The sequence below is a fragment of the Castor canadensis genome, chromosome 16, assembly GCF_047511655.1.
Source record: "Castor canadensis chromosome 16, mCasCan1.hap1v2, whole genome shotgun sequence".
Classification (NCBI taxonomy): domain Eukaryota; kingdom Metazoa; phylum Chordata; class Mammalia; order Rodentia; family Castoridae; genus Castor; species Castor canadensis.
In genome coordinates, this window is record NC_133401.1 from 58,479,666 (window position 1) to 58,499,612 (window position 19,947).

General features: G+C 40.1%; 1 protein-coding gene across 17 annotated transcripts in view; it reads left to right on the forward strand.

The window, feature by feature from the left end:
- The first annotated feature begins 7,798 nt into the window (after positions 1 to 7,798).
- LOC109680839 (protein transport protein Sec24B-like) overlaps positions 7,799 to 19,947 on the forward strand; it is a 44,507-nt gene continuing 32,358 nt past the window's right edge. For 5 of the 17 annotated variants that reach the window (XM_074057125.1, XM_074057127.1, XM_074057122.1 and 2 more), the window contains exons 1-3: positions 7,803 to 8,046; positions 12,642 to 12,748; positions 13,736 to 13,889. In XM_074057125.1, the coding sequence (XP_073913226.1) occupies positions 12,719 to 12,748; positions 13,736 to 13,889 (184 nt within the window). In that variant the 5' untranslated portion in view covers positions 7,803 to 8,046; positions 12,642 to 12,718. Of the gene's footprint in view, positions 8,047 to 12,641; positions 12,749 to 13,735; positions 13,890 to 19,769; positions 19,805 to 19,947 lie in introns of all 17 variants that reach the window. The other 12 variants (XR_012442491.1, XR_012442486.1, XR_012442485.1 and 9 more) reach the window with 9 other exon arrangements.

A 19,947-nucleotide genomic window follows, 5' to 3' on the forward strand; every position in this document is an offset into this window, starting at 1 on the left:
ATAAAAACAAACACCAAGGAAATCCAGGAAATCATCAGAGACTACTTTGAGAACCTATATTCCAGTAAATTTAAAAATCTTAAAGAAATGGACAAACTTCTAGATACTATGACCATCCAAAACTGAACTAAGAAGACATTAACCACCTAAACAGATCTATAACACAAAATGAAATTGAAGTAGCAATAAAGAGTCTCCCCAAAAAGAAAAGTCCAAGACCTGATGCATTCTCTGCTGAAATCTATCAGATCTTTAAAGAACTAATACAAACTCTCCTTAAACTGTTCCACAAAATAGAAAGGGAACAAATACTGCCTAACATATTCTATGAAGCCAGTATTACACTCATCCCAAAACTGGACAAAGACTCATCTGAAAAGGAGAACTATAGGCCAATCTCCTTAGTGAACATTGATGCAAAAATACTTGATAAAATAATGTCAAACTGAATCCAGCAACATATCAGAAATATCATTCACCATGACCAAGTCGGCTGTATCCCACGGATGTAGGGATGGTTCAACATACACAAATCAACAAATGTAATACAGCACATTAATAGAAGCAAAGACAAAAACCACTTGACCATCTCAATAGATGCAGAAAAAGCATTTGATAAGATTCAACACCACTTCATAATAAAAGCTTTAAGAAAACTGGGAATAGAACGAATGTATCTCAACATTATTAAGGCTATATATGACAATCCTATAGCCAACATCATACTTAATGGGAAAAAAACTGAAACCATTTCCCCTAAAGTCAGGAAGAAGACAAGGGTGTCTTCCTTCTCAGGAGGGAGACTGAGTGGGCACTCAGTCCACTCCTATTCCACATAGTCTTGGAATTCCTAGCCAGAGCAATAATGCAAGAAGAAGAAATAAAAGGAATACAAATAGGTAAAGAAATAGTCGAAGTATCCCTATTTGCAGATGATATATTCCTATACCTCAAAGACCTAAATCTCTACCTAAAAACTCCTACTCACCATAAACAGCTTGAGCAATGTAGCAGGATACAAAATCAGTAAGCTTTCTATAAACCAACAATGAAAAAACTGAGAAAGAGTATAAGAAAACAATTCCATTACAATAGCCTCAAGAAAAATCAAATACCTATAAGTAAACTTAACAAAGGATGTAAATGACCTCCACAAGGAGAACTACAAACCCCTGAAGAAGGAGATTGAGGAATGCTCCAGAAGTGGAAAGATGTCCTGTGCTCATGGATTGGTAGAATCAACATAGTCAAAATGTCTATACTACCAAAAGCAATCTATATGTTCAACACATTCTTATCAAAATCCCAATGATATTTATCACAGAGATTGAAAAAAATCTACCCTAAAGTTCACTTAGAAACACAAAAGACTGCAAATAGCCAAGGCAATACTGTGCAAAAGAGCAATGCTGAAGGTATCACAATACCCAACTTCAAACTATACTACATAGCTATAGCAATAAAAACTGCATGGTACTGGCACAAAAATAGATATGAAGACTGGTGGAACACAATAGAGGAGCCGGATAGGAATCCATGCAGCTATGCCCACCTAATATTTGACAAAGCTGCCAAAAACATACACTGGAGAAGAGACAGCCTCTTCAAACAAATGTTTCTGGGAAAAGTGGCTATCTGCCTGCAGAATACTGAAACTAGATCCATGCCTATCACCCTGCATTAGTATCAACTCAAAGTGGATTAAGGACCTTAATATCAGACCCAAAACCTTGAACTTAGTACAGGAAAGAGCAAGGAATACTCTGGAAGCAATAGGTATAGGCAAGGACTTCCTCAGTAGAACTCCAGTAGCCCAGTAACTAAGAGAAAAGATGGACAAATGGGACTACATGAAATTAAAAAGCTTCTGCACAACAAAAGACATGGTCTCTAACCTGAAGAGACCACCCACAGAGTGGGAGAATATTTGCTAGCTATACATCAAACAAAGGACTGATAACCAGAATATACAGAGTGCTTAAAATCTAAACTATCCCAAAAATCAATGAGCCAATAAAGAAGTGGGCAACTGAACTAAACAGAACTTTTTCTAGGGAAGAAATCGAAATGGCCCAAAAACACATGAAAAAATGCTCACCATCTCTGGCCATAAAGGAAATATAAATCAAAACCACACTAACATTCCACCTTACTCCTGTTAGAAGAACACTAATAACCACCAATGTTGGCAAGAATGTGTTGAAAAAAACCCTTAAGCACTGATGGTTGGAATGTAAGCTAGTACATGGAAAACACTTTGAAAAACAATATGGAGGCTTCTTAAAAAAACTAAACATAGATCTGCCATATGATCCAGCAATACCACTCCTAGAGATATACCCAAAGGAATGCTAGTCAGGTTATTATAAAGGTGCATGCACAGCCATTTTCATTGCAGCACTATTCACAATAGCAAACTATGGAAACAGCCAAGATGCCCTACTGCCAACAAACTGAGAAAATGTGGTATTTATACTCAGTGGAATTCTATTCAGCATAAAGAATGAAATTTTGTCATTCACAAGTAAATGGATAGAACTGGAGAACATCATCTTAAGCAAAGTTAGCCAGGTTCCGAAGGCCAAAAATCATATGTTCTCCCTCATATGCAGACTTTAGACCTAAAAAAAGGCAGTAATATTATTGGACATGAGTCACACACTAAGGGAGAGTGTGTACAGGAAGAACAGGGAAAAGGAAGGAAACCAAAACTTGAAGGTAGCTGATGTGCCCACTGTAGGCATGCAAATATAGTAATCTTAAACTGGCAAAGGCCACTATGGGAAGGTGACCAGGAAGAAGTGAAGAGGTCTGTTAGAGATGAACCAATGTGGGTTGTAATATACATGTGCATGGAAGCAATGCTAGGAGTCTCTCTGTATAGCTATCTCTATCTCCAACTAGCAAAAATGCTATGTCTTTCTTATTATGTCTTATGTTTTCCCTTCAACAAAATTGGAGAACAATAGGGTAGAATAGGCTCTGCTTGGAAGGGGGTGGGGAATGGGATTCAACACCATTTCACTATAAAAGCTCCAAGGAAGCTAAGAATAGAAGGCTATATATGACAAACCTATAACCAACATTATACTTAATAAGGAAAAACTGAAACCATTTCCCCTAAAGTCAGGAAGAAGACAAGGGTGCCCACTCTCCCCACTCCTATTCAACATAGGCCTGGAACTCCTAGCCAGAGCAATAAGGCAAGAAGAAATAAAAGGAGCACAAATAGGTAAAGAAGTAGTCAAACTATCCCTATGCACAGACGACATGATCTTATACCTTAAAGACCTGATAAACTCCACCCAAAAACTCCTAGACACCATAAACATTTTCAGCAAAGTAGTAGGATACAAAATAAACTTACAAAAATCAGTAGCATCTCTATACACCAACAATGAACAGATTGACAAAGAATATAGGAAAACAATTCCATTTAAAACAGCCTCAAAAAAAACTAGAAATAAACTTAACAAAGGATGTAAATGACCTCTAGAAGGAGAACTACAGACTATTGAAGAAAGAGATGGAAGAAGACTACAGAATGTGGAAAGACCTCCCATGCTCATGGATTGGCAGAATCAACACAGTAAAAATGGTTGTACTACCAAAAGCATTCTACATGTTCAGTGCAATTCTCATCAAAATCCCAATGACATTCATTATTACAGAGATTGAAAAAATCTACCCAAAAGTTCATTTGGAAACACAAAAGACTGCAAATAGCCAAGGCAATACTGTACAAAAAGAGCAATGCTGGAGGTATCACAATACCCAACTTCGAACTATACTACAGAGCTATAGCAATAAAAACTACATGGTACTGGCACAAAAACAGATATGAAGACCGGTGGAACAGAATAGAGGACCCGGATATGAATTCATGCATCTATGCCCACCTAATATTTCACAAAGGTGCCAAAACCACACAATGGTGAAAAGACAGCCTCTTCAACAAATGTTGCTGGGAAAAGTGGTTTATCTCTCTGCAGAAAACTGAAACTAGACCCATTCCTGCACTAGTATCAACTCAAAGTACATTAAGAACCTTAATATCAGACCCAAAACCTTGAAGTTAGTATAGGAAAGAGCAGGGAATACTCTGGAAGCAATAGGTATAGGCAAGGACTTCCTCAGTAGAACCCAAGTGGCTCAGCAACTAAGAGAAAGGATTGATAAATGGGACTACATGAAGTTAAAAAGCTTCTGCACAACAAAAGACATGGTCTCTAAATTGAAGATATCACTCACAGAATGGGAGAAAAACTTTGCTAGCCATACATCAAACAAGGGACTATTTATTAACCAGAATATAAGGGGAACTCAAAAAACTAAACTCCCCAAAAATCAATGAACCAAGAAAGAAGTAGGCAACTGAACTAAACAGAACTTTTTCAAAGGAAGAAATCCAAATGGCCAAAAAGACACAAATCAAAATCACACTAAGATTCCATCTCACTCCTGTTAGAATTGATACCATCCAGAACACCACAAACAAATGTAAGTGAGGATGTGGGAAAATGGAATTGTCACACACAGCTGGTGGGAATGTAAGCTAGTATAACCACTTTGGAAAACAATATGGAGGCTTCTTAAAAAACTAAACAGATCTGCCATATGATCCAGCAATATCACTCCTAGAGATATACCCAAAGGAATGTGACTCAGGTTACTACAAAGGCACCTGCATACCCATGTTTATTGCAGCACTATTCACAATAGCTAAGTTATGGAAACAGCCAAGATGCCCCACTACCCACAAATTGATTAAGAAAATGTGATATTTATACACAATGGAATTTTATTCAGCCAAAAAGAATGAAATTTTGTCATTCATAAGTAAATGCATGGAATCTGAGAACATCATCTTAAGCAAAGCAAGTCAGGCCTGAAGGCCGAAACTCACATGTTCTCCCTCAAGTGGGGACTATAGACCTAAAACAAATGCAGTAATATTATTGGATATGGTTCACACACATGGTAGGAATAGGGAAAGGGAAGGAAACCAAAAACTTGAATGTGGTTGATATGCTCACTGTAGAGGAGCGAATATAGTTATCTTAAGCTGGCTGAGGCCCCTATAGGAAGGGGACTAGGAAGCAATAGAGATGAACCAATTTGGGTTGTAATACACATATGCACGGAAACAACAGGAGGAATCTCCTTGTATAGCTATCTTAATCTCAAACTAGCAAAACGCCATGTTTTTCTTATTATCTTTTATGCTTTTTCTTCAACAAATTCAACAACAACAAAAAAGAAAAACAGCACAAGCTCCAAAGGGCACCATTAATCACAGAAATGAATGGACAACAGTCAAGAACAGGAAGAAACTACTTCCCATTGGCAGATGAAGAACAAGAGCAAGTAATATTTAGTAAAATCCTGGGCATTGAAAGTAAGGAAAATTCACTAGAATAAAATAGCAAATGCCATACAAGAACATGAAATGTAGAATGTTCTCTCCATTAGAGAGAAGCCCTACATCCTGGTGAGGAGAGAGAGAGAGAGAGAGAGAGAGAGCAGTTCACTGACAATATTAAGGAAAGATATGGGTATCATGAACTGGTCAAACTGGCAGGTATAAAGCACCTGAATTTTAGAAGTCAAAGAAACCTGGGTAATACTATTCTCTTTCATGGGAACAGACTTGATTCTACATAATACCTAGAGACACTGAACTTAGGAATGATTGCAAGCGTTAAATGGGCCATTACTGTTTGATGAACACTAAATGAGGGCTGCTGGAGAGAAGAGGTGAGAGTGGGGTCACTAGGGTGAGTGCATTACAATCCATGAATATCTTCCTGTTTTGAGTCTTTTCCTATGATGTGGCTTATATTGTAAAGAAGGTTATAATAACAAAAAAAAAGGTTGGTTCTTTGAAAAGATAAATAAGATTGATAAACCCCTAGCAAATCTGACTAAAATGAGGAGGGAAAACACCCAAATTAATAAAATTAGAAACAAAAAGAGGAAATCACAACAAACACCAAAGAAATCCAGGGAGTCATTAGGGATTACTTAGAAAATCTATATTCAAATAAATTTGAAAATCTAGACAAAGTGGAGAAATTTCTAGACACATATGCCCATCCAATATTGAACCAAAGGCTCTTGTTAAAGACCTGGTCCCCAACCTCAGGCACTATTGGAAGGTGTTGGCAATTTTAATGGATAGAGCCTAGCTGGAGGTCTTCCCATCATTGTGGGTGTGTGCTGGAAGAGAATAGAAGGACCATGGTCTCTTTCTCTTGCATCCCAGGCATGATTTGAACAGCTTCTTCCATCATAAGCTCCCTACCATGTAGGAGGCCCCAAAGCAATGAAGACAGTTTATCATAGACAGGAACCTCCAAAACTGAGACCTAAGAATGAGCTAAATGTCACAATGTACCTCCAGTACAACAATGATATGATAGTAAAAAAAGATATAATAAATAAAAAAGTATCTAAATGATGAAGAAATATATAACACATTTAATTTTACAAGTAACTAAAATTATATATAAAACAAAATAATATTTTTATTATATCCAGTTTCACAAATCTTAAATTTACACATTCAGACAAAATTTGCTCTATTACGTAGAAAGTAATAAAAGAAAATACAGAGTGGGTGGGAGCACTAGTTATGTATTATCAGCAATTGCTAATGGAAGCATCAATTGTAAAACCTTTTAGGAAGAAAATCCGGCAGTGAACTCAAATGTATAAGAGTTGTACCAATCCTTGGTCCAGCAATTCAAGTTCAAGGAGCTTAAGAAAATAATCTTCAAAGATATAGGTGCAAGGATATTAACAGCGCAAAAAAGAATCTTAAAATAATATAAATAACTAGCAACAGTGCTTTGGTAAAATATATTGAATAAGCTTTAGCCTAAATGCTTATTAAAACATTAAATGCACTGAATACACTGAAGCTTTTAGAAACACTACTGAGAGAATATTGAGTGGCAAATTCAAATGTCAAAGGCATATTTTTTCAGTGGGGGAAAAATAGGATAGGTGACAAATGCTATCTGCAATATTCTATTATGTTAAAATGAGAGTGACAGTGACTGAAATTAATTCAGAATTCAAAAGACTGTTACAAAGAGTTAATATAAATTTATCACTAATTATCTGCTTAATGGCACTATTTTCTTTTACCGCTTTGGTATTTGCCAAACCTTCTGTTTTTCTTGAAACAAAGTATTTACTTAAAAACAAATTGTCTGTTGGTTCCCAGCACCTGGAATGCGCCTCCCCAGACCCCGACTTCCTGAGCTGCCAGGGAACCTTTGCTCCTTCTCACGTGACAGGCCGCCCAGCTCACATTCCCAAATTGTCCCCAGAAACCCCAATCATGCGCTTCCTTTGCTTTTCCCGGTAACAGGAATCCTCTAAAGTGCTGTGGATTTATGTTTGTGATTTCTTGTCTGCTTCCTGCCTTATAAAACCTTCTCCCACCTAGAGCAATGGTGTTCGTTTTGTCCGTTAACTTATTTAGAACGGATTTCCATGGTGCCTGCAGCTAGTAGGTGCTCACCAGCCCTTTGATGATAACTGCAGGGGACGTGAGTGACCATTAGCTCAATGACTGCCCTCACCGTCAGTCACACTGGTGCACAGCAATGATAAAGGCCTCGGTCAATCTACCTTTACTGACTGGAACCCAAGACTCCACAGCTGAGGAGGGACAGGGACCAACTCAGAAGAGCTTCAAGAGCCTTGCTGTTGCCTAACAAAGTGATCCGCCTCGCCCCCGGGAACAAATGCGAGAAACTACACGTCCCAGAAGGCCTTGATCCTCATGTGGACTACATTTCCCAGGGGAGATAGCGGCCGCGCGACCCTGGGACTCAGATCCGCCCCTCATGCCCCTCTCGTACTTTTATAGCCGCCTCGCGTCTGGCCGGAGTGTGGGTAGGGGGCTGAGGTTGTTCCGACAGAGCTTGAAAGCCAGGCTGCTTTCCCACCGCCTATTTCCGGAGCCTCGCGGTTGCGGAGCACGACAGCTGGGGCCGGGCCCAGGGGACCCCCCCCCCCCACCAGCCCGGCGAGGTAAGCGGCGGCGGGGCGGGGATTGCGCGAGGCGGGTCCGGGCCACAGGGGATGCGGGCGGGGAAGCGCCCGGGAACAGCTGAGAGGCTTTTGCGGGCTCTCGACTGCCCCGCCAGCCGTCCGCGACGCCGCCTGGACGTGTGCGGTCGTCCTTGGTCCCGGTTCGGCCCAGCCCAGTCTCCTGCTTCCTGAGCTCCGTCACGGCGGTTCCCTGCACGCGCTGCCGGGTTGGAGCGCCGCGGTCACGCGTGGGAAACACGGTCCTCCTCGGGGAGGAGGGCGGCGCTGTGGCGGGAGCGAGGTGGTGGGCTCCCCATGCCAGAGCCAGGACTACAACCAGCTCTTACTTTTGTGCACCCGGTCCCTGCTGGGCATGGGGAAGCCACCAATTGCCATTTCTGAAAGGGTTTTCTTCAAAACCATGGAAATTGTTTGTTTTGTAAGGAGGCAGAGAAATTGGGTGGATAAAGCTTGACGTAGAGAAAAAATTGTTGGGAAGATAGACTAGAGCCGCTGCTCAGGGTGTGCTCTTGGAGTCCTGTGATGTTGCGGGGCATTATGAGTTGAGAGAGGGTCACTGGGGCAGATTAGCAGGAAGCAACGTATATTTTGCTGGCATGGACCCAACGGACTCGTGTCCATAGGCTGAGCCCCAAGAATGAAGAAGTCCCACCTTACATACCCTTGCAAGCAGGTTACAGAAGCAAAAAGCAAAGCTCAATCCACATATGGCTACATGTGACTTCATTGGCTATTTCATTTGCCCAGTGATATGTGATCTTCATCTTTCAATTCTTTAAGTTTTATCTCTCTGCTTTGCCATCCCCTCCCCCTGTCTGGTTGTTTGAACACAGCTTGTATTTCTTTTCTGGCCTCCCTTTCTTGCTACATTATTTCCCCTTTTGATGCTTGGACCCACCCAGGGTCAAAGAGCATCTCTTTGATCTAGGGGTTTGTATTTCCATAGCATCATTACATGCAGGCGGTTTTTCTTTCTGTAATGGTCTCCATAATAGTCCTGATAGACCATAGCACCAGGGGAGCCAGATGGGGCAATATTAAGCATGCTCCTAGGATTAGGCCTATTGCCCCTATCAGGGTTTTGAATCCACCTAAGGCAAAACCACCCTCCAAACAGGTCACTGGGATCCCATCCTCTCCAAGTCTGGACAGGGACATGGGCAAGCTTTCTCATTTTGTCTGAGATCTATTTTATGACTTTTCCTTCATCATCAATCTGTAAGCAGCAGTTGCTTAGGTTAAATTTTCCACAAACTCTTCCCTCAGAGGCCAGCAAATCGTCTAAAGCCAGGCAGTTCTGATAGATGGCATTGCACATTTTCGTGCTTTGTTTTGCCAGCAATTTGAGAGCTCTTGCAGTTTCGTTATAAAACTTCTGTCCAAAGCAAGTTAAATCCCCCACTGAGGTGGAGAATTGGCCTTCTGGGCAGGAGGCACAATAATTTCCGATGATGGAAGTTTTTAGGAGCCAGATGCCTTTTCTTGTGCTTTGGAAAAGCAGTGTCGTTAAAAGGTTCCCGTTGGTCTAGCTCCCTTGCTTCCCAAGGCAAATGCTCTCCCATTTGGTCTCCCCACAAACATAGCATGAAGTGACAATCAGTGTCTGGGCTATAACCTCAGCCAGCGAGAGGAACAAGTTTTTAGTTTTGGCAGAGATGGAAAATTCATTCCTCATCGCCTCATAAAATGAGTGAAAAACCCCCATAAAAGGAGTGAAAAACTTGGTATGAGGAACTCATGGGTAACAGTTACTAATTTGAGGTGCATCAGATTTCCAGGGTCAAGACCTTTTCCATTTATCCTCATGCCAATTAGGTCCCCGTGTGCAATCCGATGGCTTAAGCACAGTGAAATTTATAGGGTTACAGGTGCTATGGGTACAGTCGGGCAGCTTTCCCTTTGTGAAGGAGGCTTCATGCTTACCCCTCTGCCATGTGGCCCATGAAACACAACTCCAATAAGGACAATAATAAGAACCCACATCATCACATGGCCAAGAGTTGTCTCCCTGGCACTTATATTTATCATTTGAAATATAGGCTCTTTCCCGAGCTAGGCCCTCACAGCCTGTACCTTCACACCCACCTTTGTCTATGGCTACACATGCATCAAAGAGCATTGACACTGGCTTATCATGGCTAAACACCTGGGTGCGGCTGATGAGGTTCCCAGGATTGTAGACGCTCCTGATCTCTAACCATTGCTCCCGAGGGCAGTAAGTGGGGTTGAAGCAGATATGCTGATTACCATGGGAACACTGAATAGATGGAATGGTTGTGAGTGCATGACCCGATGACAGTGCCTGCACAAGAATAGTAAGTATGGAACAGCAAAGTCCTACTGACAACATTTTCTGCCGAAGTAGTATGCATACATAGGTCACAAGAGGAGGGCTCTGAGGCTGTGAGTCCAATCAGCGTGGGCAGTTCCTGCCAAACCTATGGCAAAGATTATGGTGAGAATTACAGCAACAAACAAAGGGTGACAATGCATCACAGTGAGACAACTGGTGTAAAAACAGTCCAGTTGTCCCAGTGGAGAGTTGATTCCTCAAGCTTTTGCCATGTGTTGACTAGTCAGCTTCTGGAGGTGTGACTAGAGCAGGGCTGTTGTCCCACCATTCTTGGTCCCCTGTTGTTTCCTGGGAAGTGGAGTCCTGCCGAGGGAGGGTACTCAGGTTACGGAGGGTGATCTTACATGGTGAAGGTGGAGCAGGGATGCACTCTACCTGATATGCCCATGCCTTATTTCTCATTTCTTTAGCAGGCCACTGTAATCTAGCCTGGCTTTGATAAGAAAGTCTGGGAAACTAAGGAATTAGACTTGCTAGGGACAAGGTAGAACCTGGATGACCAGTTAGCCGTGGCCATAATTTGCTGTACTAATTGCTTTTCAGCAACTTGTGTTATGACCTTAAGAGTTTGAGACACACATTTCCCAAAAGATGAGAGAGAGGCCAATATCCTGTTAATGATGTTACTCCTAGAGACAGACTGCCTAATGTTCTACTGCTTATTAGATGTGGATACCTGAATACCTAATTTATTAGCTTCTCTGTTTCTGTATGAAGTAGAAATACGAGAGCACCCACCTCTTAGGGTAGTTGAAGGGAGTAAGCAGATGTTATCTGTGGTTTGTTTGGAATAGCTACCAGCATACTGAGCATTTGATAGATGTTAGTTACAATAATAATTATCTTTGTCTATTACTAAATAAATCTTTATTTTATTTACTTATTTATTTCATTTATTGATTTTTTTTTTTTTTGTGGTACTGGAGCTTGAACTCTGCCTATACGATGAGCCACTCCACCAGTCCTGTTTTTGTGATGGGTTTTTTTGAAATAGGGTCTCACAAACTATTTGCCAGGGCTGGCTGATCCCTGCTTCCTGAGTAGCTAGGATGACAGGTGTGAGCCACCAGCGCCTGGCTGACATTTATTTTTTGACAATAAAAAATACTCATAGAAAATGCTTTTGTCTCTTCTTTTTAAAAAAATTTTCTTTTTAAAATTTTTCAGTGCTGCTGGGATCAAACCCAAAGCCTTATTCATGCTAGGTAATGGTTCTACCATTTAACTACATGTCTAGCTCATAGAAAAAAATTTTTTTTCTCATAGAAAATTCTTAAGCAGAGCATTTAAAAATTTATTTTTTTATTATTGTACTTGGGGTACATTATAACATTTACAAAAGATCTCACAGTATATCATAGTTGAATTTATGCCCTTCATCATTCTCCTTTATCCACACCCTCCCATTCCTTGAATATCAGCACATTTTTCCATTCTTATGCAGCACATGTGTCTTCTTTTTTGGTCTGTTGAGATAGGGACTCATTAAGTAGCCCAGACTGGCCTTTGAACTCGCTGTCCTTCCTTAGCCTCCCAGTTGCTGGGCCTATAAACATGTGCTACCACACCTGGACAGTGCATGCTTTTTATGAAAAATAAAACAGTATAAAAATGCAAAAGGATTGCATTGAATATCCCAGAGATAATTGTTATGAACCTATGTAGGCCTGGGTGTGTTTCTCAAGTTGTAGAAGGCCTACCTAGCAAGAGTAAAGCCCGGACTATAAATCACATCAAAAAACCCTAAAAATCCAAAGAAGCATAAGTAGATAGTAAAAAACAAAAAACACTCAGAAAATATTTTTTTTTGTATCTTTCTTTTCCTTCCTTCCTTTTATTTATTGTTTTCAGTGCTTCTGGAAATCAACTCCAAGGCTTGCTTATGCTAGGCAAGCACTCTACCATCAAGCTATATCCCTAGCCCTAAAAGGTTCTTTTGAGATAGCACCTGTTTATGTATCCCAGTCTGGCCTTCAACTCAGCATCCCAAGTGCTGGGCCCTCAGGCATAGGTCACTATGCCTGGCCAGTACATGCTTCTTAATGAAAAAAATCAAATAGTGTAACAAAGCAAAAGGATTGCATAGAATGCCCTAGGCATAATTGCTATTAGCATATGTAATGGTGGATTTTGTATTTTAATTGTTATGCATATATGTACATGTGATTTTACCTTTTTTGATCATTTAAAGATTTATGGTTTCTCTATTTATTATTCATAGAACATACCCCTGACTCCATCCACTGACTTCTATGAGGAATTAGCCTTGGACTGTTCTGGTCAGCAGGTAGTTTCTCAATGGACAGTATTCTGATTTCGCTTCTCTGGGTAAGTTCTTCATGATTATTTTTCTTTAAGTCAGTGACAAAATTTCATTTATATAATGTTATTCTAAGTAGAAGGCAATATAAAAGAATTTATTCCCTTTGGAGAGTAAATCAGTCAGGTTTTGGTTTTTTTTGTCTTGTTTTTATTTTGTGAAATGGAGTTTAGCTGCATTGCCTGTGCTGGTCTCAAATTCTTGGACTCAAGTGCCCCCCACCAGCCTTCAAAGTAGGTGGGGGCTGCACATGTGCACCATCACCTGCCTATCAGTTTTATCTATTGTAAACCTTATAGTTGTCTATTCTAATTTAGTAAAAGAGAAATAGAGAAGTTTCTGTATCATTGTATAAAAGAATGTGTTATTATTTTTGACAGGACCTTGAGAAAGTAGAGGAAAACGGAGTGAAATGCCTGCAGTTACTTTGGTGTAGTAATAGTAGTTAACAGCATTATTTGAGAGGGGAAGTGTTGGGGGTGAGAACCAGCAGCTGTGGGGAAGGTGGAGCGCGATGAATAAGATCAAAGTATTTGTGCACATGTCTGAAACTAGAATAATCAGACCCTTTAAAAATTGTTTAAAAGTGGAGGAAGGGTGCAAGAAGGATTAGTAATGGTGGCAAATTGATCAAAAATACACTATATGGATGTTTAGAAATATCACATCAAAACCCTTTGTATAATTAATATAAGCTAGGAAAAAAAGGCAGGAAAAAAATGAAAAATACTCACTTATTACTCTTAACATCTCAGCTGGTGAGACAGCACTGCACGTTCATACTGCACAGTAAGAAACACAGCACTCAGTATGAGCCTGGATAGAAATAAATACAGAAATACAGAGAAAAATGAAAACAAACACAGAAAAAGGATCATGTGCCTGGGACTGAGGCAGGAGGATCACAAGTTTAAGGCTAGCCTGAGCTATGAAGTGAGACACTGTCTCAAAAGAAGAATATTAAAAATTTATCAGTAGTGTGTGTTGTCTTCCAGGTTGTATTTCTCGGTACTCAGCAGGTAGCGTCTGTTACTATCCATCTTAACCATCATCAGCACAATCCAGTCCAAGTACAGAAATTACAGAAGGAACTGCGGAGGTACCTCACTCCGAAAATTGGCTTTGAGGCAGTTAGGATGGTGACCAAAGGTGGGCACACTATTTTTTTTTTGCCATGCAGGAATAAATACTGTTTTTTTAATATCAGTAAATATACATGTTTTCACATAATCTTGTCTTAATGTATTTATCCTGCTTAGATTCATTGTTGATTTTCTAATATGCAATTACAGAATATGCAATTAAGAAGTGAGAAGAAACACTTTGAGTCTCATATTACTATATTAAAAAATACTGAGCTATACATTTTAAAATGGTGAATATTATATGTGAATTATCTCAGTTTTTTAAACAAAGGAGACCATGTCTCAAAGGAAAATAAAACTATGTTAACTGATGTTTTTTAAATTCAGCTTACTGAACACTAGTATTAGATCTTCTTTCTTTTATTTTTTTGATATGAAGTGATGGTATATGGTCTTTGTGCTATCAGACTTGCCTCACCCTCCAGAGGAGCTGGGACTACAGGTGTGCCACCATGCCTGACATTTTTTATTTTGTTTTGGTAGTAGATTTTGAACCCAGGGCCTTGTGCTTGCTAGGCAGTTGCTATACCACCTGAGCCATGCTTCTAGCCCTCTTTTTGTTGTAATGAAGCAATTATTTATTTTTTCAAATCATGGTAAAATATTGATAATATAAATTGATCATATAAACCTTTTTAAATTAATTAATTAATTGTTTTGGTTTTTTTTTTTTTTTGAGGTAGGGTCTCACTATGTAGCCCAGGCTAGCCTCAAACTCATGATTCTACTGCCTCAGTCTTCTGTGTGCTTTTGAGTTTTTTTCCTATGGTGGGAATTGAACCCAGTACTCACACACCTGTACATAGTCTGCAACTGAGCTAACACCTCAGCTCTCTAACTTTCCTTTTTTCTTTGATTGCATGAGGGTTTCAAGTCAGGGCCTTGCACTTACCAGGCAGGCACTCTGCCTACCACTGAGCTACACCTCTACCCCTTAACTTTTTCTTTTTTATTGGTTGTACTAAGATTTGAATTCAGTGCCTGTGCTTGTCAGGAAGATGCTCTGCCACATGACCTAGGCCTCCAACCCTCCTAATCATTTTTAATTGCATAGCTCAAGTGCCCTCATTATTATATGCATCTCCAGAAGGACATCTTTTAATTTCTGCTCTCCTTGTTTTTTCATTTTTTCCACATTGTTAACCTGGTTCTAAGTTTTAATTCATTTGGTAATCATTTTTAAGGTAAAACATTACATGAAACATACAGAAAAAAAGAGAAGGATCCACTAATGTTGTCAATGTATTTTGAAATCTGTTGGTCAAACTATTTGCCTGTATGACGTTTGTTCTCTATTACCCCTCACTATAATAATATGAACTCATTCAATTCATTTTTTCAATCTAATGATTTTTCAGTTTCATATTTTTGGAGGGGTGGCACTGGAGATTGAACCCAGGGCCTCATAGACTCTGAGCGTGTGCTGTACCACTGAGCTACACACCAAGCCTCACTATGTCTGTGTTTTTAAAGGCACATTTTTTGGACCCCATTTATTCATTCAAGATTCACAGACTTCAGAAATGTTTATTTCTGCAGATATTGGCTATTACTTAAGGGAAGTGTACATCTTAAAAGTGCTTAAGACTTTTTTTATTTTTCCATAAAGAGCCTGGGACCATCTAACCAGTATACAATGTAAGGCTATTCAGAATTGTCATAATAAATTCCCCTGTACAATGAATATAAAAATGAAAAAAAAAGACTTGACAAAGTAAAAAGAAAAAGCCTGGGAACAAGGCTAAGAGTGTGGCTTAAGTGCCTGCCTAGCAAGTGCAAGGCCCTAAGTTCAAATCCCAGTATTGCCCAAAAAAGTTGAATGAGCTTGGGAACATGCCAACAAACTAGCCTTTAGTGCATAACTTAACAAAACTATGTGGTTAACTTGCTTAGTTCTTTCTTTTTCTAGGATAAATTTCATTAGAGCACACGTTTAGCATGTCTGAGGCCCTGGTTCAATCCCCACCACCACAGAGGGAAAAAAAAGATGTTTTACTAAAACATGTAAAAAAAAAATCAAACAATGCATTATTTGTCATTCTGTGGCTGCTTGCATTCCCTTCAAGTTTCCCCAGATATAGGTAAGCATATACTTTAGTTTTAATTTGAAGTAACAATTGAGGATCTTGTTAGAAATGAAAGGTGCATGGAAGAGGCAGAGAGATGCTCAAACACCAGTGCAGGATTTACCGTTCTGGAAGGAGCCCTGTGGAGGGGGACCCCACAAGAGAGCTGGAGCCCACAGCCTTTTATAGACTTGGAGTAGATATGAGGGAGCAGTCTGGAGGGGAGCCCTGCGGGGTGGGAAAATTCTTCCCCAGTGGAGTCAGCCATTGCTAGGGGAAGCTAGAGGACATAAATGGTAACTAGGTAGATAAGTTGCTCAGCTCCGCCTCCTGGCTAGATGGTGGCTTGTCATTTCCTTGAGACTACATGTGGTCCTTCCAGTGAGTGGTGGGATGTCAGTAAGCTGCCTGGAAGGGTGTGGAGGGATCCAATCCTAAGGTGGCTTCTTTTTATTCACCCTAACAGATCTAACAAACATGTTTTGTTTGGTTTGGTTTGGTTTATTTATTCACTTATTCATATGTGCATACATTGTTTGGGCCATCTCTTCCCCACTGCCCTCCACCTGCTCCCTCTTCCTCCCACCCACCTCACTTCTAGGCAGAACCTGTTCTGCCCTCTTACATGTATTGTTTTTTTTTTTTTTAACCATGACTCTGACATCTATTTTTGTATGTACAGAACTATACTTTTCTTTTCTGATTACTGTTTTAAAGGTAGTTTTTATTTCACAATATATGCATTTGTTTTTCTTTAAAACTAGATATAGTTATACACATTATTGCAAAAACTAAATGCATCCTGGATCAGCTCGAATATATGCACACAAACTACATCCTACTGTATTTACTGTAACCACTTTAGTATGCATCATGATTTTCTGTACATTTCTATACTTAGGTACGCCATGCAAAATATATAGTGTGGTGGATTTGCATAAATAAGACATGTTCACCTAATACATCTTGAAGTCCACTCATTTTACTTTTTAAAATCTATCTCATTCTATTTAATTTCTACTTTATTTCACTAAAATGAGCAAATCATGAATTAGCGATTTTTCTATTCATAATCACTGATGGTGATTTTTAATTTTTGGCTATGAAAAACAGATCTGTTTGAAAAGTTTTACACAAAGAAATGTGAGACTTAATTAAGAAGAAAAGTACAGCAGGTAAAGGACATAGGAAGTGCTTGGATTGCTATTTTAAGATGAGTAGCCAGGGAAGGACCTTGGCAAGGGGACATTTGAGGTAAGTTTTGAAACGGCTTATGCTGGAGACAGATAGTTAAAGGTAGGACTTGTTCATTCCCAGTTAACATGTAATTTATGTTTTGTCCTAAGGTGATGTGAAGGCATGTTCAATTTATTTATTTATTTATTTTTGGTAGTACTGGCATTTGAATTCTAGGCTTAACACTTGCTAGGCAGGCACTCTGCCACTTGATCCACTCCACCAGCCCTTTTTTGTGCTGAGTATTTTTGAGATAGGGTCTCGTTTTTCATTTTCCCTGGGCTGGTCTTGAGCCTCAACCTTCTGATCTCTGCCTCTGCTAGGATTACAGGCATGAGCCTCCTGTGCCTAGCTAGACCACATGTTTTATTTGACAAAACAAAACAAGGCTGGGCACTAAAGAGTTTTCAGTTTTGAATTTTTTTCATATCTGAGTATTTGCATGTACATTATGAGATATCTTGGGAATGAGATCAGGTCTTAACACAAAGTTCATTTGTGTTTCATATACACCTTATAGATGTAGCCAAAAGGTCATTTTATACAATATTTAAGTGTGCCTTTGTTTTGACTGTTACCGTACCCCTCACATGTAATGTGTGGGATTTTCCACTAGTGACATATATTGGTGCTCGAAAGGTTTCAGGGTTTGGAGCATTTCAGACTTTGGATATTGGGGTTTGGGTTGCTCAACCTGCAGTGTATAGACTTTTGAGTCTAGCTGCCTTTACTTAGCGTTGTGTACTTGAGATGCATCCACATGCTGCATCATTTAGTAACTGTTCCTTTCTTTCCTGAGTACTTTCCTGCTGTGGCTACTTTGTTTATTCACGTCCCAGGTGAGCTTAACATAGATAAGGTCCAATCCCTCAGCATAGATAGGGAGGCAGATAGATAGGGAGATAGATAGGGAGATATGTAAGGAGATGGATGGATGGGTAGATAGATAGATAGATATTTTTAAAGTTTTTGTTTTATTTCTTTGATTTATTGATAGTTGTTATAGGTAATTATCAAAAAGGCATTGTGAATATTAATCTTTTTGTTTTTCTTCTGTGTTTAAAAAAGAGTAAAATTAGAGCTAGAAGCATTGCTTAACTGGTAGAGCTCTTGCATAGCAAGTGTGAGACCCTGAGTTCAAACTCCAGTACTGCAAATAAAATAAATAAATAATAAAATAAAAATTTTCTGAGCTTAAAACAGGCAATAATGCATACTAGCATGCTGCCAGGTGTGGTCATAGATACCTATAATTCCAACACTCAGGCAGCTGGGCCAGCCTCTGCTACATAGTGAGTCCTCTCAAAAAAGAAAGGAAAGTAGGGAAAGAAGGAGGGAGGGAGGGAGAGACAGAAATGGAAAAGAAAATGCTAGCATATTACCATTTAAATATAATCCATGTTACCTATTTAGTAAAAATAGTTTCATAGTCAAAAATATTAGAGGTACCATTGAGATTAAGCCAGGCCTGTTGCCACACACCTGTGATCCCATCATGGCTGTTGAGTTAGGAGGATCATGCGATCATGGCCAACCTGGCCTACCTATTGAGACACTGTCTCAAAGGAACAGAGAGAAAAAGAGTAAAGGGAATTCTTTACTCTTTAAAGATTTAACAAGATTTATGAAGACAGTCCAGGTGATCAGACATCATCTGGGGGATGATGGAGAATGATGAACCTGAGCAGTTGTAGAGGGTGATCAGATATTGAGGGTAGGGGGGTGGGGTTCTTGTTAAACTGACTTAGTAGGGTTCTTGCTAAAACTGGATTTTACAAGAAAGGGAACAGATATGTCCAGGAGAAAGTTTAGTGGGGCAGGCTGGGGCATGGCATGGTCGTGCATGCCTGTAATCAAAGGCGGAGGCAGAGATCAGGAAGATCAAAGTTTGAGGCTAGCTGGGAAAAAGTTGGCAAGACCCCATCTCAGTACACAAGCCGGGCATGGTGAAATGCACCTGTGATCCCAGCTGTGCATGAGGCATAGTTAGGAGGACTGGTGTCAAGTCCAGCTGGGGCAAAATACTGCAAGACCCCATCTAAAGCAGAACAGAACAGGTGGCGTAGCTCAAGTGGTAGAGCACCTGCTTAGCAAGTGCATGATCCTGAGTTCAAACCCCAGTACTAGGAAGAAAGAAAAAGAGGGAAGAAAGGAAGTTAAAAAGGAAGGAAAAGAGAAAAGGAAGAAACTTTAGTCAGGCAGAGAGTGTGCAACAGGCCTGTCAGTGCCCAGGCCCTGTCCCCACAGCACTGATGCTCTGCAGCCCTGGGAAGTAGGCGGCTGCACAAGTGCAGGTGCTCCTGGGCATCAGAAGCCCCGCTGGTTCTGAGGACAGTGACCCAGCAAGGGCACCGCCAGGACACATGACAGGTCCATGTTGGTCAGAGTGGCGGTTAAAGCTGAGGTGTGTCACTATGACACATCAGCAGTGCTCTCTTGTCCCTCACAAACTGTACTTCCCCCAGGGCTTTCTCATCCTCTATGATGTAGTCAGTGCACTTGCTTTAGTGCGCATCTCACTGCTGTTCTCTCTGCCTCTCTTACTCTTTTCCATCCACTGGAATACTTGAAACTTTACCAAGATACTTCATCATTCTCCATGATGCTAATATACCAGGTAAATGTCACTGTTACTTACGAACTCTCTTCTACCCTGCAGTCACCATTTGTATTACTGCTTTTCATCATTGATTTGTAAGCCTTGGTATGTTGTTTAATTTCTGTAAGTGTGGGAGAAACAGTAATAGCCACCACTCATTA